A 26,377-nucleotide genomic window follows, 5' to 3' on the forward strand; every position below is an offset into this window, starting at 1 on the left:
CGTACTCTGGATTGATTACAGTTTGGTGAATGTTTGACTATCATGGTTTCTCACAGCCCTCCTCCCATTCCCATTCTACAACTGATGACCATTGCTTAATTTTCCTGACTCCAGGTGTTAACGCAATGCCACTGTGTTGACATTTCCACAGTATAAGCACATTATTTGGGAGAAGTGGTTCTTATGATTCAAAATTTATCAAAATTTGGCTTTTGATGTCAGGCAGGGTTGTATCGATTTCTCACAATATAAAACTTTTAACATGTAAGTGAAGATATACGTCTAACATGCTTAGTGCAGTGTAACACAGACATTGATGCAGACTATCGCTATAAAAACCCAACAAATCCAGGCACCCTTTGCTGGCAGGAAACCAATAACAAAGCCCTGCAGCAGGTCAAGCAAGTAGGCATCACTGAGCCATGAAAGAGTGCTTGGATGGTATGGCTGGTGATTGTTCCTAAAAAGTGGGGAGTACCAATGAAGTTTTTGTGTAAACTCTTGAATGAAGTAATATGGAAGCACTGTTATCCACTGCTGAGGGTTGCCAAATCACTTGATTTGTTTGCAGGTTCACCTTGGTTCTCTTCCTGGACCTTCATAGGGGTTACTGGCAGGTGTCACTGGTGCCAAAACCCCATCCTAAGACTGATTTTTACTACAGAGGGCTTTGGCAATTCCAAGTCCGCTGTTTCAGCCTGTAATGCCACAGCCACAGAGACTTATGTACAGGGTACTATTAAGTATTTTGGATGACATTCTAACCCGTGGCAGTTCTTGGAGAACTTGTGGGTAAGAGTGAGTGTGTTCATGGCCACCCTAAAACTACACCCAAAAAAGTGCAACTTTATGTGATGGGAGGTGACCAGAGGTTTTGTGACTGGAGGGCAAAGGCATCAGCACAGGGAATGAGAAGATCCAAGCTATTGGAGACTGGGCAACATCCACTGAAACAGTTTAAGGGTTTTCCTAGGTTAGCTTCCTCATCTCTCATCTCATCTCATTATCTCTAGCCGCTTTATCCTGTTCCACAGGGTCGCAGGCAAGCTGGAGCCTATCCCAGCTGACTACGGGCGAAAGGTGGGGTACACCCTGGACAAGTCGCCAGGTCATCACAGGGCCGACACATAGACACAGACAACCATTCACACTCACATTCACACCTACGGTCAATTTAGAGTCACCAGTTAACCTAACCTGCATGTCTTTGGACTGTGGGGGAAACCGGAGCACCCGGAGGAAACCCACGTGGACACGGGGAGAACATGCAAACTCCGCACAGAAAGGCCCTCGTCGGCCACGGGGCTTGAACCTGGACCTTCTTGCTGTGAGGCGACAGCGCTAACCACTACACCACCATGCCGCCCAGGTTAGCTTCTTATTATCTGAAATTTGTATGCAGCTTCTCTTGCATTGCTGACACCTGATTCAAGCTGTTGTGAAAAGACCAGGCCTCAGATGTCACTTGGACATTAGAAAGCCAGCAAGCTTCCTCTAACCTCAAGACAGTATTAGTGGAGGTCCCTGAACACTGACCACAAAACCGTTCACTGCCGTTTGTCCTTGACACTGATGTGAGGATGGGGCTTTGCTCACCCAGGTGAGGCCCAAAAGGGGAAAGAGACCTACTATTCTTACTTACTTACTTACTTACTTACTTACTTACTTACTTACTTATGATTCTGGTTAATTATGACAATGGGGGACCCTTGTAGCCCTTTCGTGTCTGTTCTGTCATCTTTCTGCTGCTCAGGACATGAGTTTGGCCTTGCACAGCTGTTTTCTGGTGCATAGCTCAGACTGCCAATCTGGATAATCTAATGGAGTCTGATACCAAGTTTTGCTGTCAGTCCTGAAGAGTTGGAAGTCTTTTTTTATGCAGTCCTTCAATCTTTTGTGTGGACATCCCCTAGCACATTTTCCCTACTTAAGCTCACCAAATAATAGTTGTTTAGGAATTCTGGCTTCATCCAGCCATGCTATGTGGCCAAGCTGGTGGAGTCTGTTGCTTTGAAGCATGGATTCAACAGTAGTTGAATTGGTGTGTTGCAAGATCTCAGCGTTGATCATGTGCTGCCAGTATTTCACATTCAGTATCTGTTGAAGCGATCTCTGATGGAACTCTTCCAGACAGCAGATATGGTGAGCTAAGGTTGGCCATGTTTCAGATCCATAAAGGAGCGATGGTAGAACTATCACCTTATATACGATCAGCTTGGTAGATAGAGTAAGACCTCTCCCAGTCCAACATCTGCATCGCAAGGCACTGAGGGCTGCTACACTGTGAGAGATTCTGCATTGAATTTCTGAGTCAAGAGTTGCATCTTCTGGCATATTGCCACCAAGGTATGTAAACGTTTTTGCACACCTCAATTCAGAATCATCAATCATAACAGTGGGTAGTTGATCAAATTTAACATGCATTACCTCAATCTTAGATTTGCTGATTATCAAAACCCAGGCTCTGCAAGAGTTATTTAATGCAGTGACACCTTGTACAGATTCAGGACACACTGAATCAACCTACTATAACCTAAGCAGGACATTTTGCCAAGTGGAATGGCATTATTGTATCACATGCCATATTTTGTGCTGGTTGGCACTTCAAATACAACCAGTGTGTCCTGATTTTCACTATAGGGACTGATCTCTTTACCCTCCAGATGGATTACAGATCTTTGCCAACTTTTATGCCGAGTTAAGCAGACATAAAACTTACACCACATCATTACACGCACACAGTGACAGCCATTATGCCCACCAGTCCAGGCACCAGTTGCCCCAGAGGAATAGGAGGCCTCCAAGACATTTCAGGGATTTTGTTTGTGCCTCAGAAGTGAGGGACTTTGTGGAGAAAGGGAACATAAAGGCACTTATTAAAGTTGTGACATTATGTATAGAGGGATGTAGTATTTAGAGTTAAGAATAAATGTGAATTAGGAGTCTTACCTTCCAATATACTGTTCTCAGCCAGTCACAGTTGCATGTAGTATGTAAAAGGACTGAGTGCTCTGTGGGCTAGTTGGTGGGGAGGAATGTTCTGGTCAGAGGGGTTAGTAAGATTCAGTGCAAAAAGAGAAAATTTTGCCTATTTCTCTTTTAAGCTGGCTTTGGCTTTGGCCAAAATAAGTCATCCAGATGAGAATGGGTTCCCTTGTGAGTCTAGTTCCTCTCAAGGTTTCTTCCTCATGTCATCTCAGGAAGTTTTCCTCACTACCATTGCCTCTGGCTTGCCTATTAGGGATAAATTTATATGCCTAAATTTTAGATCCCGTATTTATATATTTCTATAAAGCTGCTTTGTGACAATGTCCATTGTTAAAGGCGCTATGTAAATAAAATTGAATTGTTTTGACCCACGCATATATACTCACTGTCCACTTTAATAGGAACACCTGTACACCTGCACATTCATGCAGTTACCTAATCAGCCAATTGTGTGGCAGCAGTGCAATGCAAAAATCATGCAGATACAGGTCAAGCGTTTCAGATAATATTCACATCAAGGATCAGAATGAAGAAAAACGTGTGATCTCAGTGACTTTAACTGTGACATGGTTGTTGGTGTCAGATGTTTCAGTTTTTCAGAAATTACTGATCTCCTGCGATTTCTGTGCACAACAGTCTCAAGAGTTACACAGAATGGTACAAAAAACATCGTGTGAGCAGAGGGTATACAGGCTGAAACACCTTATTGATAAGAGAGATCAGAGGAGAATAACTAGACTGGTCTAAGCTGACAGGAAGTCTCTAGTAACTCAAATAAACATTCCTTATAACCGTGGTGAGCAGAAGAACATCTCAAAACACACAACACTTCAAACCTTGAGGAGGATGAGCTACAACAACAGAAGACTACATCAGGTTCCACGCCTGTCAGCCAAGAATAGGTTGTATTCAGTCACATGGCTTTTGCTTGTGAGTTTACTTCAGGTGAATGAAGTGGTGGTCAGGCAGACTGATTTGGCTGCCAGCATGTAAACAGCTTGTGAAATAGTCTCCGACTCAAGTTGCTCTTTGCGATGGGATAGATCCTTTCATGTTAACATAGAAGGATTTTTTCCTATGAATTAGAAAATTATCCATCTGTTGAATTTCCCAACATCTCAAATTACCTGGTACTGCAGACATCGTTCTACATGGAGAAACAGATGAAAACCTGGAAGAGCATGGAGGGGTACAACTTTTTATATGTGGCTGGGTTAAAGATCTGAGGATCAAGACACTACACGATATATTCTATATCGTTTATGCCCAGGTAAGTAGGCATTTTTGGGCTTTTTGTGTGAGTCCTTGCAATGATTGCTAGGACACTACAAGTTTTAGTATCAAGTATAAACAAACCATAGCCACTCAATTCTCAATGATCCCTGATCTTCTCTTCCAGGTAAATCATTCACAAAGATCCACAGAAACACCTTTAAAGACCTGGGTCTTGGTGAAACAGGACCAAGAAGTTATCATGGCTCGCTGTAAGTGCATGGCTGGGGAAGCAGTTTCATGCTGCTAACTTGCAAGCTCTGCTTTTGTGTTTCCGTGGATCATCTCGATTATGTTATCTCTCTAGTTCAGTGTAGGAGCCAAATCTACATCATTGTCCTTTTAAAGATTGCTAGGACATCCTGATAAATAAAGTGAAAACATACTCGTTAGTTTACAATATAGCAACCATGATCAAACAGTGAACAAAGACACATCTGAGGACTTAAGCATCTCCTGAACTTCAGAACATCATGAAATAATGGAAAATGGTGAGAAAAGTGATTTGTGAATCCAAAGGAAATAAATCAGAGGAATTTACAAACCTTTCACAGAGTGATCACTGCAAACTCAAGTGTTCTTCAACTCCACTCCCTTCCACCGCAGCGAAAGGTTTAAGAGCCACCTTTCTCATCGTCTTTTAGTAAAATCCTTTGCTCTTTCACCCTTTTTTATCACTTCACAGGGAACCCGGAAGAAACTTTTATCAGTTTCACGGTTTGTTTGATTCGAAAAGCGCAAAACAGTGCAAGCATAGGGCATTTTAATGACTAACAAGGCGCCCCAGTGATAGTAATGCTTTGTGAACAGTGAACTGACCTGACTACCACTTCATGTCTTGCATATCTAATGATGTGACATCGGATGCAACCCATTTGAGGCTATCATGGGCACAGACTCCCTGAAATTGGATAGCTGAAGACTGGAAAAAGACCAGGTGATTTTTTCCCCCTTAATTTTCAACTATCCAGTTTCAGTGAGTTAGTAAGGTTGGTGAATTAGTTAGCTCACAGTTAGTGACATGTCTTGGTCTTCTATAAGCTCTCCCCCCCCAAAAAAAAAAAACACAAACAAACAAACAAACAAAAAACAGTCCCACCCTTTTGAAATCAAAGTGTATTTGTTTGACTTCATCACCAGGTGGACATAACCAAACATGCATTAGTGGACATGATGCCCCATGTGTAAACTTCTTGCATGAATAAAGTTTTTTGATAAATACTGTCAAAACTAGATAAACAATTAGCATTCTCTCTTAGAATCTCTGTTTTCAATGCAAAATAAATAATTACTTTGTCTTGAAAACTGTTTTCAGAAAGCTTGAAATGCCAGCATCCCTGCCATCAGGGACCTGCAGCATATTCTACAGCACATCATTTAGAATGCATTATGATGAGGTACATTATTTGTCAAAGAAAATGTTTGGCCCAAAATAAAAAGTTGTAGCTACTATGCAAAATCAGAGTAATTTGAGTCAGATTTCCTTCCTTTAAATCCACAGCTAGACTCCCCTGTTACCTGCATTAGAGTTAATCCTGGAGCAGTAGTGTTATTTCAGCCATTCTCATCTCATCTCATTATCTGTAGCCGCTTTATCCTGTTCTACAGGGTCGCAGGCAAGCTGGAGCCTATCCCAGCTGATTATGGGCGAAAGACGGGGTACACCCTGGACAAGTCGCCAGGTCATCACAGGGCTGACACATAGACACAGACAACCATTCACACTCACATTCACACCTACGGTCAATTTAGAGTCACCAGTTAACCTAACCTGCATGTCTTTGGACTGTGGGGGAAACCGGAGCACCCGGAGGAAACCCACGCGGACACGGGGAGAACATGCAAACTCCACACAGAAAGGCCCTCGCCGGCCACGGGGCTCGAACCCAAGACCTTCTTGCTGTGAGGCGACAGCGCTAACCACTACACCACCGTGCCGCCTATTTCAGCCATTCTAGGTTGCTAATTTAAATCTAGTTTGCCAGGATATGGAAAATAATGTGCACATTTTTTGTGAAGTGTGATCTCTATTACTATGAAAAATTTAGTTGTGATAGGCTGAAAGACCAGCTATAAGATGTTTATGGGGTCACTTCTCTTTATGGAATCTCCTGATGTACTCTTAGAGCCTAAAAGGTTATAAGGTAATTTGTTCAAGCATGCTGAGCTCGTTTTTGTCTTGGATGACTGGTCAGAATATCTTGAGGAGTTTTGGAATGAATTGAAAAGGGGCAGGGGTATTTTTAGGCTGATATTTAAAACAGAAAACCTTTACCTGAGTGTCAATTCCCACTATAAGTGAACAAATTTATGGCCTTATCGTTGTGACAATTTACACACATATTACAGCTCCTTCATTTCAGATGTAATACTTAAATTACAGTCATTCTGGACACGTGTTAATGGCAGTGTTTGTTGATGGTAGCTGGTAATCCCCCTAACACAACAAAAGCAACAAAAGTTGCTAACATTGTAAAGGTTGTAAGACTCTCACTTAGTGTCTCATATGTGTTGTGAGACTGTGAGAAAGATTGGCTTTGACTTCATCAGCATTGACTTTAAAGCTGTAAGAGCATGGACAAGCTGGATCATTGCCAATTTTCCACTTTTACTTGCTGCTTTTGTGCATTGTGTTATTAGTTGCTTTAATGGACCAAAATATCTTGTTCATGTAGCAAAAAGAGGTCAACTAAAGCAGCTAGAAACCCTTCCTCCATCTCGAGAATGCTCCTTTCAAATAGCAAATACCTATGCTGCATCTGCCACACATGTATTTAAACTTTCATAGCTTAGATAGCCTTTTCATTTCAACACACCTTCATTTACCTCCAAGCTTTCAACAACATTCATTCTCTCAGTGATTTGCATAAACAGGCTTCCTAAGGTTTTTTTTTTCATTTTCAGTGTAATGAACTATGTAAATATGAATGCATATTTTTGTTTATATAAAAATAGACCTATATGTCGATATTATGTGAATAGAACTTGATGCTAGCAGTGTTGACGCTGTTAACCAATGTAGTCCTTCTTGTTACTAATTTGTTTGCCTCAGATGTTAACCATGGTTGGATCAATGCCAAAATTTTATTGTTTCATCTGATGGTAGCAAGGATAAGTCCATGCAAATCCTACATTTCACCACTTATTTTTAGAATATTGTACTAACAAGAATTTAGATAGCCAGAAAATGGCCCTTGAGTTCCTGAACATCAATGTGTAGGCAATATCTCTGTATGGATCACCTCCAAAATCTAATCAGTTCATTGACAGGTTGCAAAAATATTTCCATATAAGTCCTACAAACATTGAACCACGTGTTCTTGAGATATCATGTTAACAATTGTCTCAGATGGACACACAAACAGACAACACAAAAACATAATGCCTTCACCACCTCAGTAATGCTCCGACCTGCCAGTAAACCTATTTTTTAGCTGTGATTAGAGAGACAAAAGAACTGTGTCATCAGGGCAAATCTTGCAACAAGCCCAAATGACTATCAACTACTTTTACAATCTATCAAACCTTGCGTCAGACCAAGATAAATATTATAGTGATAAAACACTGCATGTGCTCTTGCCCTATTGATGTTACTTATCTATGCATTATATGTAAAGCTAAATCTCATCTCATCTCATTATCTCTAACTGCTTTATCCTGTTCTACAGGGTCGCAGGCAAGCTGGAGCCTATCCCAGCTGACTACGGGCGAAAGGCGGGGTACACCCTGGACAAGTCGCCAGGTCATCACAGGGCTGACACATAGACACAGACAACCATTCACACTCACATTCACACCTACGGTCAATTTAGAGTCACCAGTTAACCTAACCTGCATGTCTTTGGACTGTGGGGGAAACCGGAGCACCCGGAGGAAACTCACATGGACATGGGGAGAACATGCAAACTCCGCACAGAAAGGCCCTTGCCTGCCATGGGGCTCGAACCCAGACCTTCTTGCTGTGAGGCGACAGCGCTAACCACTACACTACCGTGCTGCCCCTGGGGATTAACTCAAACTTGTAAAAGTATATTAGTTTACAAATTGCCATTTTGCCATATACTTCCACTAGATTAAGTTCTGATGGTGTTCACAGTGGAAACTCACATACTTTAGTACCACTCATGATTTACCATTATGTTGTTATCATTAACATTTTTGACAGTGGAATGCCAAAAAAACAGTTTATGTGACATGATGCATATATACATGTATTTCACATAACCACTGAGAACACAAGTCTGTTATGTAACTGAAATGTAACATGTTACCCAAATAACAGCATTGTTAACACAGTAGGTAGTGTGTTAGTCTTATAGTCTGAAGGTCATGAATTTGAGAATCATCACTATGAACCTCACAGACCCAGGGAACTCTCTGTTTCATAAGCATCCCTCAAGAAATGGTACCACTCCATCAGAAGCAGTACCACATGACCCCTGAACAGTTTTCCCCAACTCTTCTCAACAATCTGTCTATGACAACAAGCAGAACTAACGCCCCCTTCACCAGATGTGTGTATTTGTGTACTATGCTTATTGGATCACATGTGGACTTCTGTTTTTATTGTTCATTGTACAGTATTAATTTGTCAAAAGTACACAAGAATTTGACAGCACAAGAACACACGTTACATGAACAGCATTTTTGTAAACATACAGATGTACAAAAGCACTGACATGAGATACTTTTGTACATCTGTATGTTTACAAAAATGCTGTTCATGTACCGTGTGTTCTTGTGCTCCCAAATTCCTATGTACTTTTGACAAATTAACTGATTCTAAATTTACTATGTTACAGGTTAGGGACTAGACCAAGGCCTGAATTCACAGAAGATGAGTTTTAGAACTGTTCCCCTTTTCAGACCAGCTATCCCATTCCCAGATGCTTCATGGACCCCAGCCCAGCTCAGGCAATTCTGAAACCCTGCCAAAAAGGCAAACACTTAATCTCACACTGAAAAGCAGGAACACTTGTTACTCACAGTTCTTTGTGCAGTTTTTTAGAAAAGCACTTAGGTAACAAGAACTAATAAAAACAACAACATGTGATATCATCAACATTATCAGAAATCCAAGAGGTGATGTGTGGGATTTGCAGGGGGGTTGAAAAATGTACTGGCAACGATATTGGGGAACTGGGGCTGGGGGTATTGCAATCACAGAACAGCTAGGCTAGCCCAGTTACAAGACCTGTTTGGAAACAAAAACAACAGTAGTGCAGCACTGGCTCTTAACACTGTTTTAATGAATGCAACTCAAGTCATTCCCATGTGACACCTCTGTCTTGCAGGCCCTGCCTTCTTTAGTTCGGGGAGGGCTAGGGGTATAAAAGCTCCATGGCATGGTCTACGTAGGATTCAGATTTACGGGAGAGCACAGAGAAGCTTGGGCCTGTCTCGCCCTCCCTCTCTTTCACACTGCTCTGTCATGATGCAGGCACGGTAAGTAAGCAATTTGTATTGCTTTGGGGCTGATTAAATTCAGCATGCTGTGTTATCACGTTTTATTTGTTTTATATCCTTCAGATCTTTAAATATCAGCTAAAATCTGGTGTCATATAATGTTGTTCAAATTATTTATTGCTTATTGTTAAGTAATTGTCCATTAAAACTACAGGAGGATGAAATTATTAAAATGCAAATTATTTGTTATATAAATTGTTAAGTGTGATTACATTTAGAAGTGTGAATACTGATAATTTGTTACTAGTAATAAAGTAACTGCAACTGTATTATCATTGGGGCTAAGACCGCTCTTTGTAAGACTAATATTTTTTACCCACAGTATATAATAAACTAGCAGAGATACATCTGAAATTAACCTAAAGTTGTAACAAGTTTTGAATAAAACTTATACTTACAAAAAAGAATAAAATCTTTTCATTAAATTCATTTATGTGATGAATATGAGTTAAAAAATGAAACAGAGGGATGGAAATAAATTGTGGAAAAAGCAGATCACAGGAAAGATATTAACATGGATGCTAGGCAAGATCTCAACAAAACTTAGTTTATCTTTTAATTTATTAACAGTTTTAAATATATAAAGTATGCAGATTTTCTGACCTCATCATTCACCATTTTTCATTTAACTTAATTATAATTTAATTGTTGCATATGTTTTTAGGACATTGGTTGTTTTCCTGATTGTTGTTTTTGTGGCTGTCACTCTTTCTGCGCCAATAAATGGTAAGGAAATACTTAAATACGCATTTATACATCTGACTACACATAGTCCACTTCAGGGCTAATAAAGTGTGTTGGTCATTGATGCTACCTCATCCTTCATCAGTCCATTATTACATAACGATAGTTTCAGTGAAGCAGCTAACAATGCAGCGCTCTAAGATTGCAAATGTGCAACAATTCCTCTCTTTCAGGGGGGTACTTGGTGAGTCCCCCGAAGAGAATGTAATCAGAGCCCATGTTCCTCTAGACCACACAAAGATGTTTTGTTCACTTGAGCTTTTTGAGTTAACTAGCTGTCTATACGAGCCTGTTCCTTATAAGTAATGAAAGTAAGATACCTCATTTATATTCATTTACCTGGGTTTTCTTCCCCTAGATGGCATAGACTATAATGGTAAGGACATGTTACATTTTTTCCCCACATTATTTTGGTAATGGTGTAGTTGTAGTTGATATGTACAGGTTATATTCAGTACACTAATTATATGCAAGAAACTTAACAATTGTTGCAAAGTGTTCAATAAATATTGACTTGATCTAGAAAGCAAAAGGCAATGATTCAAAATTTAAGATTTTTTAAAATGCAATCATTTCTCTGTTTTTAGAGAAAACAGAGGCACTGCTAGACTTACTGACTGGTAGGTTTTTAACTTAATTCCAAGCTTAAAGAAAACATTGCTAATGAACATTTAAACAATGACATAATAAACATCAAAACACATTTATAAAACTAGTAAATGATTCTTAAATCCAGACTCAAGTTAAAAATCAAAGTAACATAATTTTCTGATGCTCATGGACTAAAGGAGCTTACTAAAGATCCTCAATCTAATTAGCATGAAGTAAGCAATCATGTTACTTTGACACTTTAGTGAACCACACTTTAAACCTTTAATAATCATGCTATTGTTTCTCTTTCCAAGATGCTAACAGTGAAGTTTACCCGACTAATAGCTCTGTAAATGAAGACTCAGGTTAGTGACTCAACAAAAACACGAGATTTACATCTGAATTTTCAGTACTGATCCCTGAATGACATTCAGAAAAACTGTACCAATGTTGGACTGTAAAAGAAACCTGATATTTCATATTTAAAATTGGATTGAAGTGGTGATATTTCAGATAAAGAGAAACCTGATATTTTTTTTGATTCAGCGTATTCATATTGATTCTTAGCAGGAACTACAGATGGAAAGGACTCTGCAGAGAAAGCAGAAGGTATCATTGATCACGTATATCCTGAGTGAAGGCTTAGATATGTTTTGAAATAAAACCCCAATAACAAATGAAAAAGTAACTTAGAAAAAATGCCTAATTTGAGGACGTGACACAGACAGGACAGCAGTATGTGCTATAAAATAACAGCAAAAAAATCCCCCTATGGCTGTATGTCTTCAATTTCAGGCACAGCAAGTGACACATCAGATCCAACAGAAAAGCCAGGTAAGATCTCATAAACACAAGGAGAAGAAAATGATGAGTTACTATAGATAGTTTTCACTGACGTCACGGCATTCCGGGGAACGCCCTCCAGCCGCCATATTGTGGGGCAAACAAAGGACCATCGCCATTACCGGCTACGTTATCTCGGACGAATTTATAAAGTTATATACTCAGTTTTCTAAAATAAAGATCAATGTCGGCAAAATCAAGCAAACAGAAGTATATAGATACATTAGACGACATCTCACGACAACGGTATGCAGCCAAACTGGCCTTGATTGGGGGAATTGACCCCTACGAAGTGGACAAAGATGCATTTTCAAGTGACTATGCAGGGCTGCCATCCATATTGTACCCTGATATTGTGAACTATTTCGTGAATATTAAAAGTGCCTACACACTTGATGACCTCAAAGCATACAAGTCGCTGGAGTCATACAATTATTTTGTCTGTGGCTGGGTCTGTGAAGTCCACCATATAAAAACAAGTGACAGTCGTGTCCTAATTACAGCCAAGGTATGTAAACATTGGAATTTTAGAGCTCTCAACACTGCATATAAATATATGTGTGTGTATAATATCAAGTTGATTTAAGACTATTATGAATACTGTGCAATATTACTTTGCATCGGAAAGCTGCGCACATTTGCGCGAAGCTGCGCAAATGTGCGCAGCTTTCCGATTCACTGTTTTTTTCTCATCCTTATACTTCCTATGTTTCATGGACTGTAACGGATTTGCTTATTTAGTCATTTTAATACAGAATTTACTTTGAAATTATAATCAGACACTCCAATGCCCCCCCTAAAAAAAAAAAATCGGATCTGCGCGATTCAGCCGTGAAAAAGGCGGCATCCGCCAAAAAGCGCGCTGTTTGCATCCCTGCATACAGAATAGACCTAAAATGTTTTTCAAAAATGACCCTTGCGTGGGGCGGCACGGTGGTGTAGTGGTTAGCGCTGTCGCCTCACAGCAAGAAGGTCTGGGTTCGAGCCCCGTGGCCGGCGAGGTCCTTTCTGTGCGGAGTTTGCATGTTCTCCCCGTGTCCGTGTGGGTTTCCTCCGGGTGCTACGGTTTCCCCCACAGTCCAAAGACATGCAGGTTAGGTCAACTGGTGACTCTAAATTGACCGTAGGTGTGAATGTGAGTGTGAATGGTTGTCTGTGTCTATGTGTCAGCCCTGTGATGACCTGGCGACTTGTCCAGGGTGTACCCCGCCTTTCGCCCGTAGTCAGCTGGGATAGGCTCCAGCTTGCCTGTGACCCTGTAGAACAGGATAAAGCGGCTAGAGATAATGAGATGAGATGAGATGAGATGAGACCCTTGCGTGAGTGAAGTGACAAGTGTCAAATAGAAACGTGACAAACGAGCGATATTAAGTGTACATTACAATGTAAACGTACACTCAGCGGTTCCAGTTAGGCATTCTCAAGAGATTGTTCACACAATGTTTTGGTTTCCAAAAGCAAACTTAAACACAATTGATTGTTTAATTAAACAACTTACCACTTATAAAATGATCGGAGCAGACTTTGCTGTGTTTGGAAGGCTGATAATCCTTCCGGTTGATTCTTGCAAGCCATAGATTTCTCCTTTGTATGCTGAATTTCTTTGTTTGCTCACCTTCGTGCTCCTGTACAATGGGAATTCCATAAAAGCTCCGCTTGACGTCATCATCTGACCTATTACGACAGCCGTGAATACAACAGGTGTGCACCATTGCTAGCTTTAAATAGCCTGCTTGGGTTCTTTTGAAGACTTTGTACTCGCACGTTACAATGTGTGCTCAGTGGCCCGTACGGTAAGCTTGACCCGCAAGATGGCCACCACTAGGGAATCCCCGACTCTGTGATGTCATGTGAAAACTATGTGCTGAGTAGATTACTGTTGTCTGATCATGATTACAAAACACATGATTAAATCAGTATATAATCAGTAACATAATCAGTGACATAACAGGTGCCACGGTGGTGTAGTGGTTAGCACTGTTGCCTCACAGCAAGAAGGTTCTGGATTTGAGCCCAATGGTTGGTGGGGGCCTTTCTGTGTGGAATTTGCATGTTCTCCCTGTGTCTGCATGGGTTTCCTCTGGGTGCTCAAGTTTCTTCCCACTGTTCAAACACATACAGTTAGGCTAACTGAATACTCTAAAATTGCCCATAGGTGTGAATGGTTTGGTGGGAACTGCTCAATGTCCACCCTGAGTAGCTCTCCTGAACTAGCTAATAAATCTGCAGTAAACAGTCAACTATGGCTGACATATGAGAAGAAGTAACTTTGGGTGTTTGTTTGTTTTTTTTCCACACACGAAGTAGTAATGAAGTGTAATTGTTTTTGGACTACATCTGAGCTATCTGTGTAAAATAACTGAGCTGATTTAAGAAAAAAATACAGATGAACACATACTTCATTGATTATTTATTTTATAACCAAAACTGAACATTATTTTTTTTCATACATTACAGCAATAAAAGAATTAGACTAAAATCTTATATGTAGGCAATAAACCATTGTGCCAGTCAAAAAAATTAACACCTTTAATAAGTTCTACTAAATTCTGTAGGTTAAGCAATTCAGGGTTTTCCCTCGCTCTCCTAACTGCAGCCAGCTGCTCATAATATAGAATATAGAGCAGGGGCATAGCTAAGATTTTTCAAAGGGGGGGGGGGGGGGGGGTCACACACTGACTGGAAGCCTGAGTACATACCTGCAGGTTTGTAAATGAAAAAATACATTGAATACATTTGAGAAAATAATGCGGTCTTTGCATCATTCTTTCATCTCATGTTGGGAGCTGTTGAGATGTTGGACAATGATTAGGCCAAATCAGCTTTATCCGGCAGTGTATGGATAGCGGCTCGACATCTTACCCTAGTCAACCGATGCAGATCTCTCTATTCTTGTTGTTTTACTGCTCATCGGCCAAAATGTTTCTAAGTAAAAGGTGTCATGGATGACGAATGGCAAAGATGTCAACGATCTTGTCAGTGTCGATCGCTCTACCATAGTGTATGTTCATCATCGCCAGTCCCGACTATGAAAAATATGTAACAAAAAATAATTACCATTGCTAGTTTTAGGTAGCTTAGAAACCGGCTCTTCCATTATTGCTGTTTCTTCCATGTTTTCTTGATGCTGTGTTCTAGAAATGGCACAGTAAAACTTAGCTTTGAAGCCACAAAATGCAACTTTGATGGAAAAAAATATAATAAATTGCTTACCTCTCTTCATGTCGAAAGAAGGAGGAAAGTTTCACTTGTTTTGACATGGCGAATTATTAACACAAGAGGAAATACTCGTAATTCACAACTAAAAAGACTGCAGCTATGCTGGCAGCTTGACCATGCTTTCTAGTGCAATCGTGTTGTGCTTGCGCAGAACTGGGTTTTCGCACCCAAATCACAGGAAGTCCATACAAGGTAACAGAAACCCTAATGAGGCTGAGATCACCTCATTAGGTCTAGTTTTTGGGTTTTTTTTAAACTAGATTGTCACAATCTAGTGTGTATATATATATATATATATATATATATATATATATAATATGTATGTATGTTACGGGCACTCCAGGACGCCCCCTAGTTATGCCCCTGTAGAGCATTACTACCAAACACTGGATACTTAAAAATACATGAGCTAATGAAACTTCCCCACTGCAGCCAAACTATTATTTGATATATATTTGTTATAAACAATCTACTGATTTTTCATATTTTGGAAGAGGTTTAAAGGTGACAACAATATGTCATCAGATACTAACTGATGCTAGGGTATCATTGGCATTTCATGGTTTTGTGACCAAAATCTTTTGTCAAGCACTAAATATTATGTCAGTGAAAGGTGCATTAGAATATACTGTACCATGCTGGGTTTTTTTTTTAGGTGACACAAATCAGGATGAACCCACCAGTGGTCCAGATTCAAAAGGTAAGAAAGAAAACAGCAGCATTTGGAAAAGCAGAGTTTCACAGCCCACAGCAGTGAATGTGTTTATAAGTCCACAGTACCTGTTACTTTCATTAGTAGCATTCTAAAAACAATATATATTTCTATCAACACAATATATACACTTCTCTCAACACAAAATTATTTACAGTGGAATTAAGGGTAAGGTGTGAGGAAAACCTTTGTTTTACTTTAGATTCCTCTGAATCTGCAGTACAAAAGGACTCAGACATGCAAGGTGAATTCAGGAGTTTGTCTCCTTAACATATGATTTATTAATTCCAGATGTTCAGAAATAGTTATTAAATATATCTTTTTTGCTTTGATTATTAGACCCAGCTGAAGAGAATAATAAAGATCCTTCAGGTTAGTGCAAAGCAAAAGATTCTGTCAGAGTGAAAAATCAGGAAGAAGGAATAATGTTTTCATGGAACTCATTTAATTTCCTCAACTGTAGATAACATGGCTGAATGAGCACCAACAGAAAAGAAACTAGGTCTGAGAGAGAGAGAGAGAGAGAGAGAGAGAGAGAGAGAGAGAGAACTGATATCACATGGAAGATTAGTGCCATTCCTTTATGGATTGATCACTTATTTATCATTTTTTACAGATGATACAGAGGGAACAGTAGAGACACAAACAGATTCTGCTGGTAAGATTATAAGTAACTAATAAAGATAAACATTATAAGGATTAAATTATAAAAGGAATTAAAATATGCATATTTGTACATCTTATTATTCCAGATACTGACACAACACTCATATCATCAAATGAAATGGACTCTCCAGGTAAGACAGCACCACAGAGTCAAAGTGTTTATTCACACCTTACACTTGAATATATGTATAAGGGAATGACAAGAAATTAAGGCATCTAGGGGTCTACATATTTTAAACATAACAGCAAGAGTGTAATGAGTTCCTGTAATAATTATGCATGTTCATAATTTTAAGGAATCAATAAAAAAATATCATTATGAAAGCATTTAGCTTGCATCCATTATTTAACATAAATTAGACAGGTCAATGATTTAGGTGGTGCCATGGCTAGCACTGTCGCCTCACAGCAAGAAGGTTCTGGGTTCGAACCTCACAGCCAACGGGGGCCTTTCTGTGTGGAGTTTGCATGTTCTCCCTGTGTCTGCATGGGTTTCCTCTGGGTGCTCCGGTTTCCTCCCACTGTTCAAAGACATGCAGAGTAGATAAAAATACCCAGACACTGGAGTTACACACGCCATTGTGTACTTAGTGCCATTCCCAAACCTGGATAGATTGGGGAGAGTTGTGTCAGGAAGGGTACCTGGTGTAAAAATCTATGCCAAATCAAATATGCAGATCCAAATGATCCACTGTGGCTGAAAGAAACCGAAAGAAGAAGAAACACCCTAATGCCATGTACTGTTTCAGACAAGACCTCTTCCAGTAAAGAGACAGTCATATAATGAGCCAGACAAGGATACTCAAGATATTTTCATTCATATAATTCAACATTAATGTAAGAATTAACGAAGGTATGAGTGATCACACAATTTGTATCTTAAAGGGGACATATTATGAAACACTCATTTTTTCAGTGCTTGTGCAGATACATTTGGGTGTCTGGAGTACCTACGAACCCACAAAATAAGACAACCCAGTCAGTTTCTTTTGTTCTACCTATTGCAGAAAACATGTGCATCAACAATCCATTCAGATTCGGCTCCACTTTCTGTGTCACAAGGGGAGATCATTAGAATGATCCTGGCCCCCTCATCTGAGTATCTCCACTCATTACTTAAAGGGATCCTCCAGTGGATTTATTCTCAAGCTTATTTTAAGTAAAAGTAGTCACAGATTTCAAAAAGCAAACTTTCATTTTCAGAGATCAAATTGTGTTCAAGAAAAATGAATTTTCTTTAAAATGCCAGATGGGCTTGACGTATGCAATAACATCAGGTAGTGGTTTCTTGGAGCAACTCAGCTGTTTATATTCTTTGTTTACACTGTAGTTTTGCTAGTTTTACAAGTATTTTACTGAATGTATCAGTTTATAAATAAGTATGTGTCATTGTGTAGCATATAAATGCCACAATGATGCTAAAAAGAAAGCACAAGCTGGAACTAGAGTGCATTTCCACAGAGAAAATGCCAAGTGTGCTTGTTCAACTGTAGCAGAGTGTCACCGACAGACACTGGCTCAGACAAGAGACCTCGTGCTGCAAAATCTGTTTCACATGATCTACAGAGAGAGAGAGAGTGTCTGTGTGTGTCAAAGTGTGTGTAGTGTGTGTGGCTGCGCACTCTAAAATCTCAGTTTAAAATGTCTCAATAACATGACACTTCATGCTCTAAAATCTTTTTTTACATGATCTACATGGTGTTGGGTAGATTAACAGAGAGTGGCATGGTTTACAACAGAGATTTTAGAGCGTGAAGCGCGCAGCGTGACATGACAAAATTTTTCTCCTGAAACGCCATTCATTTGAATGGAGGAAAAATGAATGGAAGTGAATGGGGGAAATGAATGGAAGTGAATGGAGGAAAAAGGGATGAGCAAAAAAAAGGAAAAGATGAGTGTGGGTCAGAACTGATTGAATGTATGTCTCGGTGTGTGGCCTGAGGTATCGCATTTAGTTTGGTGGGTGTCTGATGAAGCATGTCTGAGCAGGATGACTTGATTTGTGAGCCCCATTCAATCTCTATGGGGAAAAACACTGACTACGTTTACATGCACGTCCAAATCGAGTTGCTGTTGGTAATCGAGCAAAGGGTCCCAGCAGGGGTGCCAGAGAAATCCAATCCTACATGCACAAGTGAAATCGGGCTATTGTGCAAGGTGCATTGTGCACCCGAGCCACACGTGGCGCTACACGCCCCATCGTGTTGGTACACTTCCGGTTGTCGTCATGAAGAAGAGCTATAGTGTTGCCAGATACTGCTGACGTTTTCCAGCCCAAAACATGTTCAAATCCGCTAAAATGCACTTACAACCCCCAATCTGGCAACACTAGCAGTTCCGTGTTCAAGCTGTTAGGCTTGCTCTAACAGACTGTATGGCTACAAACTGTCCGGCGCAGACCACTGTTTTGTAAGACAACTTATTTTGCACAATAATATTTTTCTAAAGTCCATTTTTTGCTTACAAAAAAATATTTTTTTTGCTTACAATTTAACTTATGTCTTAATAAACACACAAAAAGTTCAATTGTTTTGTTTTTATTGACATTCTTCAGATGTTGGACATATATATATATATATATATATATATATATATATATATATATATATATATATATATATATATATATACACACACACACACAAATACAATGACTTATGTACACAATTCACAGCTATGCAACAGCTGTACAGATGTATTTGGTGATACAGTAAGTGAGCTAAATTTTAACAGTGCAAACAATGCCACAAAAAGAAAAGATTCATGCCGTTGTCATGATTCGTTGTCATGCCGACTGAGGCTGTTGTGTTTCCCGCTTGTGGTCTCGTCACTCGTCACTTCCGGAAGTAGCTCGACAACTAGCTCGATAGGGTATACATGCACAATGTAGCTCGGCAGAAATCGCATAAACTAGGTTGTGTAGCTCGATTCCGAGAAATCAAGTTCGGTTCAATTTCAGCCGAATTAAGGTGTATACATGGCATTTTGAACTTCGATTTCAGTCGAGCAACGGCAGAAATTCGATTCTCTCTATGTGCATGTAAACGTAATGACTCTGTTAACCTACTCAGCACTATGTAGATCATGTAAAAAAAAAAAGATTTTAGAGTGCAAAGTTTCATGTCGCGCTGCAAGTTGAGCCATTTTAAACTGAGATTTTAGAGCGCACAATTATACACACTAAACACACACACACACACTTTGCCACACACACTTTCTGTAGATCATATAAAAACAGATTTTGCAGTGTGAGGTCTCATGTCTGATCCAGTTTCTGTTGGTGACATTCTGCTACAGCTGTGCAAGCACACTTTGCATTTTCTCTGCGGAAATGCACTCTAGTTCCAGCTTGTGCTTTCTTTATAGCATCATTGTGGCATTTATATGTTATACAGGGGGGCATACTTCTTTTAAAACTGATAAATTCTGTAAAATACTTGTAAAACTAGCAAAACTACAGTGTAAACAAAGAATATAAACAGCTGAGTTGCTCCAAGTGACCACAACATGATGTCATCGCATACATCACCACCGCAGGAAGCCCATCTGGCATTTTAAAGAAAATTCATTTTTCTTGAACATGATTTGATCTCCAAAACTGAAAGTTTGATTTTTGAAATCTGCAACTACTTTTACTGAAAATAAGTCTGAGAATAAATCTGCTGGAGGATCCCTTTAAGAACTGCCTTTACAAATGGATATTCATGATGAACATGCTACCTGATTGGCTGCCAGAGGAGGGCGTGGGAGCAGCAGTGGCTCATTATCATTTAAAGGAACAGGCACTCAAATCAGCCATTGTGAACAGGGCTGTTTATAGAGGGTGAGAAGGGAGTTGTGGTGAGTTATCCTTGTGGTATTTTGAACAAAGCATGTCACAGCCATTTCACTAAGACCTCAGGGAACTGTGTCAACTTGTGGAAAAGGGGTATAATATGTCTCCTTTAATAGTCCATGTATAATAATGGACTTCAATAGCTCAAAATGCCTGCTAAAAACTATTATTTCTTATGGGCTCTTAAATAATGCAACCATCCACTGTACTGGTACACTTCTCCTGACCTGACCATAACACTGATCTTTGAACAGTGAACTTTGGAAGAAATGTTTGACATCACTGAAATTACAATCCATTCCCTATTTGAAGTGATGGGGATAGAGGTCTTTAAGCAGAATTATGATACTGGACCCAGTTTTATACAATTCATTCATTCTGCACTAAAGATTAAGCAGAGAAGTGGTTTATCATGTTGTATCATAGTAATGAGATCCAGTAAAGAATATTAAATTCTCAGTTAAAAATTGCAATTTGACTTGGCCAGAAATTACCCAAGTATTATACTTTAACAGGGTATGGTGTGGGGCGGCACGGTGGTGTAGTGGTTAGCGCTGTCGCCTCACAGCAAGAAGGTCCTGGGTTCGAGCCCCGGGGCCGGCGAGGGCCTTTCTGTGTGGAGTTTGCATGTTCTCCCCGTGTCCGCGTGGGTTTCCTCCGGGTGCTCCGGTTTCCCCCACAGTCCAAAGACATGCAGGTTAGGTTAACTGGTGACTCTAAATTGACCGTAGGTGTGAATGTTTGTCTGTGTCTATGTGTGTCAGCCCTGTGATGACCTGGCGACTTGTCCAGGGTGTACCCCGCCTTTCGCCCGTAGTCAGCTGGGATAGGCTCCAGCTTGCCTGCGACCCTGTAGAAGGATAAAGCGGCTAGAGATAATGAGATGAGATGAGAGGGTATGGTGTGAACTGTGATGACCTGGCGACTTGTCCAGGGTGTACCCCGCCTTTCGCCCGTAGTCAGCTGGGATAGGCTCCAGCTTGCCTGCGGCCCTGTAGAAGAGGATAAAGCGGCTAGAGATAATGAGATGAGATGAGGGTATGGTGTTTGATCATGTGGGGTTTTTTTTGTTTGTTTGCTTGTTTTTTTTTCTTTCCAGGAAATGTCCCACAGTAAGTTCCGTTAATGAATTATGGAAATATGCAGATTTAATTGGTTTTATATTTTACCTTTTATCACATAAATTATTTTGGTAAACTTGTTTAAATGAATACATTCAGCTTCTTAAAACCTTTTTGTGATTAAAGAAAATATTGTAGGTGTGAGCTTCTTAGGTTTCAGTATTATTGCTACAACATCATACAGGATATCAATTAAACAAAGAAACCTAAATCTTTGTACAACCCCAATTCCAAAAAAGTTGGGACACTGTGTAAAACATAAAGAAAAACAGAATGTGAAGATTTGCAAATTATGGATATTTCATTGAAAATAGTACAAAGACAACATAGAAAATGTTGAAACTGAGAAATTGTATTGATTTTTGAAAAATATATGCTCATTTTGTATTTGATGTCAGCAACATGTTTCAGAAAGGTTGGGACAGGGGCAGCAAAAGACTGAAAAATCTGTGTAATGCTAAAAAAAAAAACTAATTAGGTTCATTGGCAGTAGGTCAGTAAGATGATTGGGTATAAAAAGAGCATCCCAGAGAGGTAGAGTCTCTCAGAAGTAAAAATGGGGAGGGGTTCACCACTCTGTGAAAGACTGCATGGGCAAACAGTGCAACAATTTAAGATTAACATTCCTCAGTGTAAAACTGCAAAGAATTTGGGGATCACATCATCTATGGTACATAATATCATTAAAAGATTCAGAGACTCTGATGAAATCTCTGTATGCAAGAGACAAGGCTGAAAACTGACATTGGATGCCTATGATCTCCAGGCCCTCAGGCAAAACTGCATTAAAAGCAGACACGTGTCTGTAGTAGAAATCATTGTATGGGCTCAGGAACATTTCAGAAAACCATCGTCTGTGAAAACACTTCATTACTGCATCCATAAATGCAAGTTGAAACCAGATATAAAGAATATCCAGAAACACCCCCACCTTCTCTGGGCCCGAGCTCTTTTACGATGGACTGAGGCGAAGTGGAAAATTGTCCCGAGGTCTGACAAATGAAAAGTAGAAATTCTTTTTAGAAATCATGGACATTACATCCTCCAGGCTAAAGAGGAGAGGGACCATTCAGCTTGTTATCAGTGCACAGTTCAAAAACCAGCATCTGTGATGGTATGAGGGTGCATTAGTGCACATGACATGGGTAGCTTATGCATCTGGGAAGGCATCATTAATGTTGAATGATATATACACGTTTCAGAGCAATATGCTGCCATCCAGACAAAATCTTTTGCAGGGAAGGCCTACTTCCTTTCAGCAAGACAATGCCAAACCGCTTTTTGCACATATTAAAACTGCATGGCTCTGTAGTAAGAGTCCAGGTGCTAAACTGACCTGCCTGCAGTCCAGACCTGTCTCCTATTTAAAACATTTGGTGCATTATGAAGTGCAGAATATGACAAAGGAGACCCCAAACTGTTGAGCAACTGAAATTGTATATCAGGCAAGAATGGGACAACATTTTTCTTTCAAAACTACAGCAGTTGGTCTCCTCAGTTCCCAAACGTTTACAGAGTGCTTTTAAAAGTAGAGGTGATGCAGCACAGTGGTAAACACGCCCCTGTCCCAACTTTTCTGAAATGTGTTGCTGACATCAAATTCAAAATGAGCATATATTTTTCAAAAACAATAAAAATTTCTCAGTTTCAACATTTGATATGTCTTTGTACTATTTTCAATGAAATATGGGGTTTCCATGATTTTCAAATTATTTCATTCTGTTTCTATTTACAGTTTACAAAGTGTCTTAACTTTTGTGGAATTGGAGTTGTAAAACCTATTAACTGATCGCTCTCAGATCCTAAATTCATGCTTTATTAAATGCAGGCACACTCAGGGAGTAAACCCATAGACACTGCTCATTATCTGTAAAACATAAATATGTAGTTTGCTAAAATGTGCTAAAATGTTTAGTGATAAAGAATGATAAAAGTTAGTGATAAAGATATCAGTGTTTCTGATTTTTCCAAATAATTAAAGTAGTATAAAAATAAAACATTTCAAAATTAATTTATACTTATTTCTTGATTGTTTTCATATCTTAGGATATTTCATCTCATTCATCTCATCTCATTATCTCTAGCCACTTTATCCTGCTCTACCGGGTCGCAGGCAAGCTGGAGTTTATCCCAGCTGACTACGGGCGAAAGGCAGCGTACACCCTGGACAAGTCGCCAGGTTATCACAGGGCTGACACATAGACACAGACAACCATTCACACTCACATTCACACCTACGGTCAATTTAGAGTCACCAGTTAACCTAACCTGCATGTCTTTGGACTGTGGGGGAAACCGGAGCACCCGGAGGAAACCCACGCGGACATGGGGAGAACATGCAAACTCCACACAGAAAGGCCCTCGCCGGCCACGGGGCTCAAACCCGGACCTTCTTGCTGTGAGGCGACAGTGCTAACCACTACACCACCGTGCCGCCTAGGATATTTCAATTAAGTATATTTAAAAAATGCTGAAATATACACTTTTCAAAAAGTTTTGAATGACGTGTAAATTAATTTATTTGGGTGATGCTTTTATTCAAAACAATACATGGCCAGCAAAATAATGCATGTGTTAACACTGTGTGGCTCTTCTCTACTGAATAAAAGTAAGTGCAATTACATTGTGGAAAAATCCTGATTATAACTTAAATGTAAAATTTCTCTCAAAAATGTTAAGTGATTAGTCATAATGTCTGTGTGTATTTCTATATTTCTAGAATCTGAAAAACACAAGTCAGATGCCAGCACTGATGCAAATAAGGACAGTAAGGAACAAGACGTGGACAAAACCTCAGAAATGGAGGACAAGGACAAAACTGCCCACAAAGCTGTAGACACTGATGGAAATGGTGATCAGACTAAAGACAATGAGGTGAAAGATTCATCAGAAAGAAAGGACAAGACCAGCAAGCATGAAGATGCTGAGAAAGACACTGACCATGACACAGCAAATTCTTCAGACATTACAGAGATGAGTGACAGCACTGAGAAGACTGACAAGGACAACAACAGAGATGGTGATGAGAATAATAAAGATAGAGACAATGGCACGGACAGTGATGAAGATGAGGATAAAAACAATGACAGGGACAGTAAAGAAGATGAGGATAAAGACAATGGCAGGGACAGTGATGGAGATGAGGATAAAGACAATGACAGGGACAGTAAAGAAGATGAGGATAAAGACAATGACAGGGACAGTAAAGAAGATGAGGATAAAGACAATGACAGGGAGAGTAAAGAAGATGAGGATAAATACAATGACAGGGACAGTAAAGAAGATGAGGATAAAGACAATGACAGGGACAGTGATAAAGATGAGGCCAAAGATGATGACAGGGACAGTGATAAAGATGAGGACAAAGACAATGACCAGGACAGTGATAAAGATGAGGACAATGACAGGGACAGTGATAAAGATGAGGACAATGACAGGGACAGTGATAAAGATGAGGACAAAGACAATGACAAGGACAGTGATAAAGATGAGGATAAAGACAATGACAGGGACAGTGATAGAGATGAGGATAAAGACAATGACAGGGATAGTGATAAAGATGAGGATAATGACAGGGACAGTGACAGAGATGAGGATAAAGACAATGACAGGGACAGTGATAGAGATGAGGATAAAGACAATGACAGGGACAGTGATAGAGATGAGGATAAAGACAATGACAGGGACAGTGACAGAGATGAGGATAAAGACAATGACAGGAATAGTGATAAAGATGAGGATAAAGACAATGACAGGGACAGTGATAGGGATGAGGATAAAGACAATGACAGGGACAGTGATAGAAATGAGGATAAAGACAGTGATAGAGACAGTAAGAAAGATGATAGGGACAGCGATGGAGACAGCAGTAAAGACAGAGACACAGAAAATAATGTGGACAGCCAAGCCATAAAAGATGAGCAGGATATTGCAGACAGTGACAAGGACACCACAGATGACACAAGCATTGACAAAAGCAGTGAGAAAGAAATGACTGGTGAGGAGGAAAAGGACACTGACCAAGAGACAGATAGCAAGTCTGAAGAATCTGTGAGCGATTCTCAGGCACACACATTCATGTCGGACTCTTCAAGTAAAGAAGATAGCCAGGACAGAGAGATGAGCAGCACTGAGTCCACTGATAAAGACAGCTCAGACAGTACAGACCATGCTGACAAGGACAGCACTGAGACAGATGGAGAAGGTGCATTTTCAATTATTATTAAAACTAATTTGCACATGGTGTATTAATTTGTAGAAATGTGCCCAGAAAATTACAGTAATATTTTTCCTCTACAGTTTCAGATGTCAGTGCCAATAGTTCAGAGATAAAGACTCTTGCTAAGCAGAATATTCAAGTCCCATTTTGCTACCATGGATATTAACTGTTTTAATGACTGATATTCTCTGCTATTATTATTATTATTATTATTATTATTATTATTATTATTATTATTATTATTATTATGTGTTCATACTGGCCAGGTGCAACATCACTTGAAACAGCAGAAGACTCTCAGGGTGACTCCAGTGGTGGGACACACACACACACACACACACACACACACACACACACACACACACACACACACACACACAGAACAGCAAATCATTTTTCACTACATGCAAATAAGTTGGTTTGAAATTTTTTTTTTCATCTTCCTAGATGAGAATGACAACAATGACTCAAGGGATGCAGCAGAGTCAAAATCACAGGGTAATTATATAATAGATAAGCACTTAAATATGCAACAGTCTTTCCATTTGTTTGGATCTCTTTAAGTATATTGTAGGTGCTGAAACCTTGTTCTTAATGCCATTATAGAGGACAACACTGATGAAGACACAGATGTAGACACAACTGGTATGTAAAAGTGCTGTTTATGGTAATTTACGCTGAACTGTTGGACTAATTTCACA

General features: G+C 39.7%; 1 protein-coding gene across 3 annotated transcripts in view; it reads left to right on the forward strand.

The window, feature by feature from the left end:
* The first annotated feature begins 9,643 nt into the window (after positions 1 to 9,643).
* The window catches only part of stm (starmaker), a 31,710-nt gene continuing 14,976 nt past the window's right edge, over positions 9,644 to 26,377 (forward strand). Inside the window, exons 1-16 of one of the 3 annotated variants that reach the window (XM_060942136.1) lie at positions 9,644 to 9,705; positions 10,391 to 10,452; positions 10,829 to 10,846; positions 11,058 to 11,090; positions 11,376 to 11,426; positions 11,629 to 11,670; positions 11,857 to 11,895; positions 15,779 to 15,823; positions 16,038 to 16,079; positions 16,175 to 16,207; positions 16,452 to 16,493; positions 16,588 to 16,632; positions 24,177 to 25,661; positions 25,943 to 25,990; positions 26,124 to 26,174; positions 26,283 to 26,321. In XM_060942136.1, coding sequence (XP_060798119.1) covers positions 9,692 to 9,705; positions 10,391 to 10,452; positions 10,829 to 10,846; positions 11,058 to 11,090; positions 11,376 to 11,426; positions 11,629 to 11,670; positions 11,857 to 11,895; positions 15,779 to 15,823; positions 16,038 to 16,079; positions 16,175 to 16,207; positions 16,452 to 16,493; positions 16,588 to 16,632; positions 24,177 to 25,661; positions 25,943 to 25,990; positions 26,124 to 26,174; positions 26,283 to 26,321 — 2,089 coding nt within the window. In that variant the 5' untranslated portion in view covers positions 9,644 to 9,691. The remainder of the gene's footprint in view (positions 9,706 to 10,390; positions 10,453 to 10,828; positions 10,847 to 11,057; positions 11,091 to 11,375; positions 11,427 to 11,628; positions 11,671 to 11,856; positions 11,896 to 15,778; positions 15,824 to 16,037; positions 16,080 to 16,174; positions 16,208 to 16,451; positions 16,494 to 16,587; positions 16,633 to 24,176; positions 25,662 to 25,942; positions 25,991 to 26,123; positions 26,175 to 26,282; positions 26,322 to 26,377) is intronic. The other 2 variants (XM_060942137.1, XM_060942138.1) reach the window with 2 other exon arrangements.

This window comes from Neoarius graeffei, chromosome 16 (assembly GCF_027579695.1).
Source record: "Neoarius graeffei isolate fNeoGra1 chromosome 16, fNeoGra1.pri, whole genome shotgun sequence".
NCBI classification, from domain to species: Eukaryota; Metazoa; Chordata; class Actinopteri; order Siluriformes; family Ariidae; genus Neoarius; species Neoarius graeffei.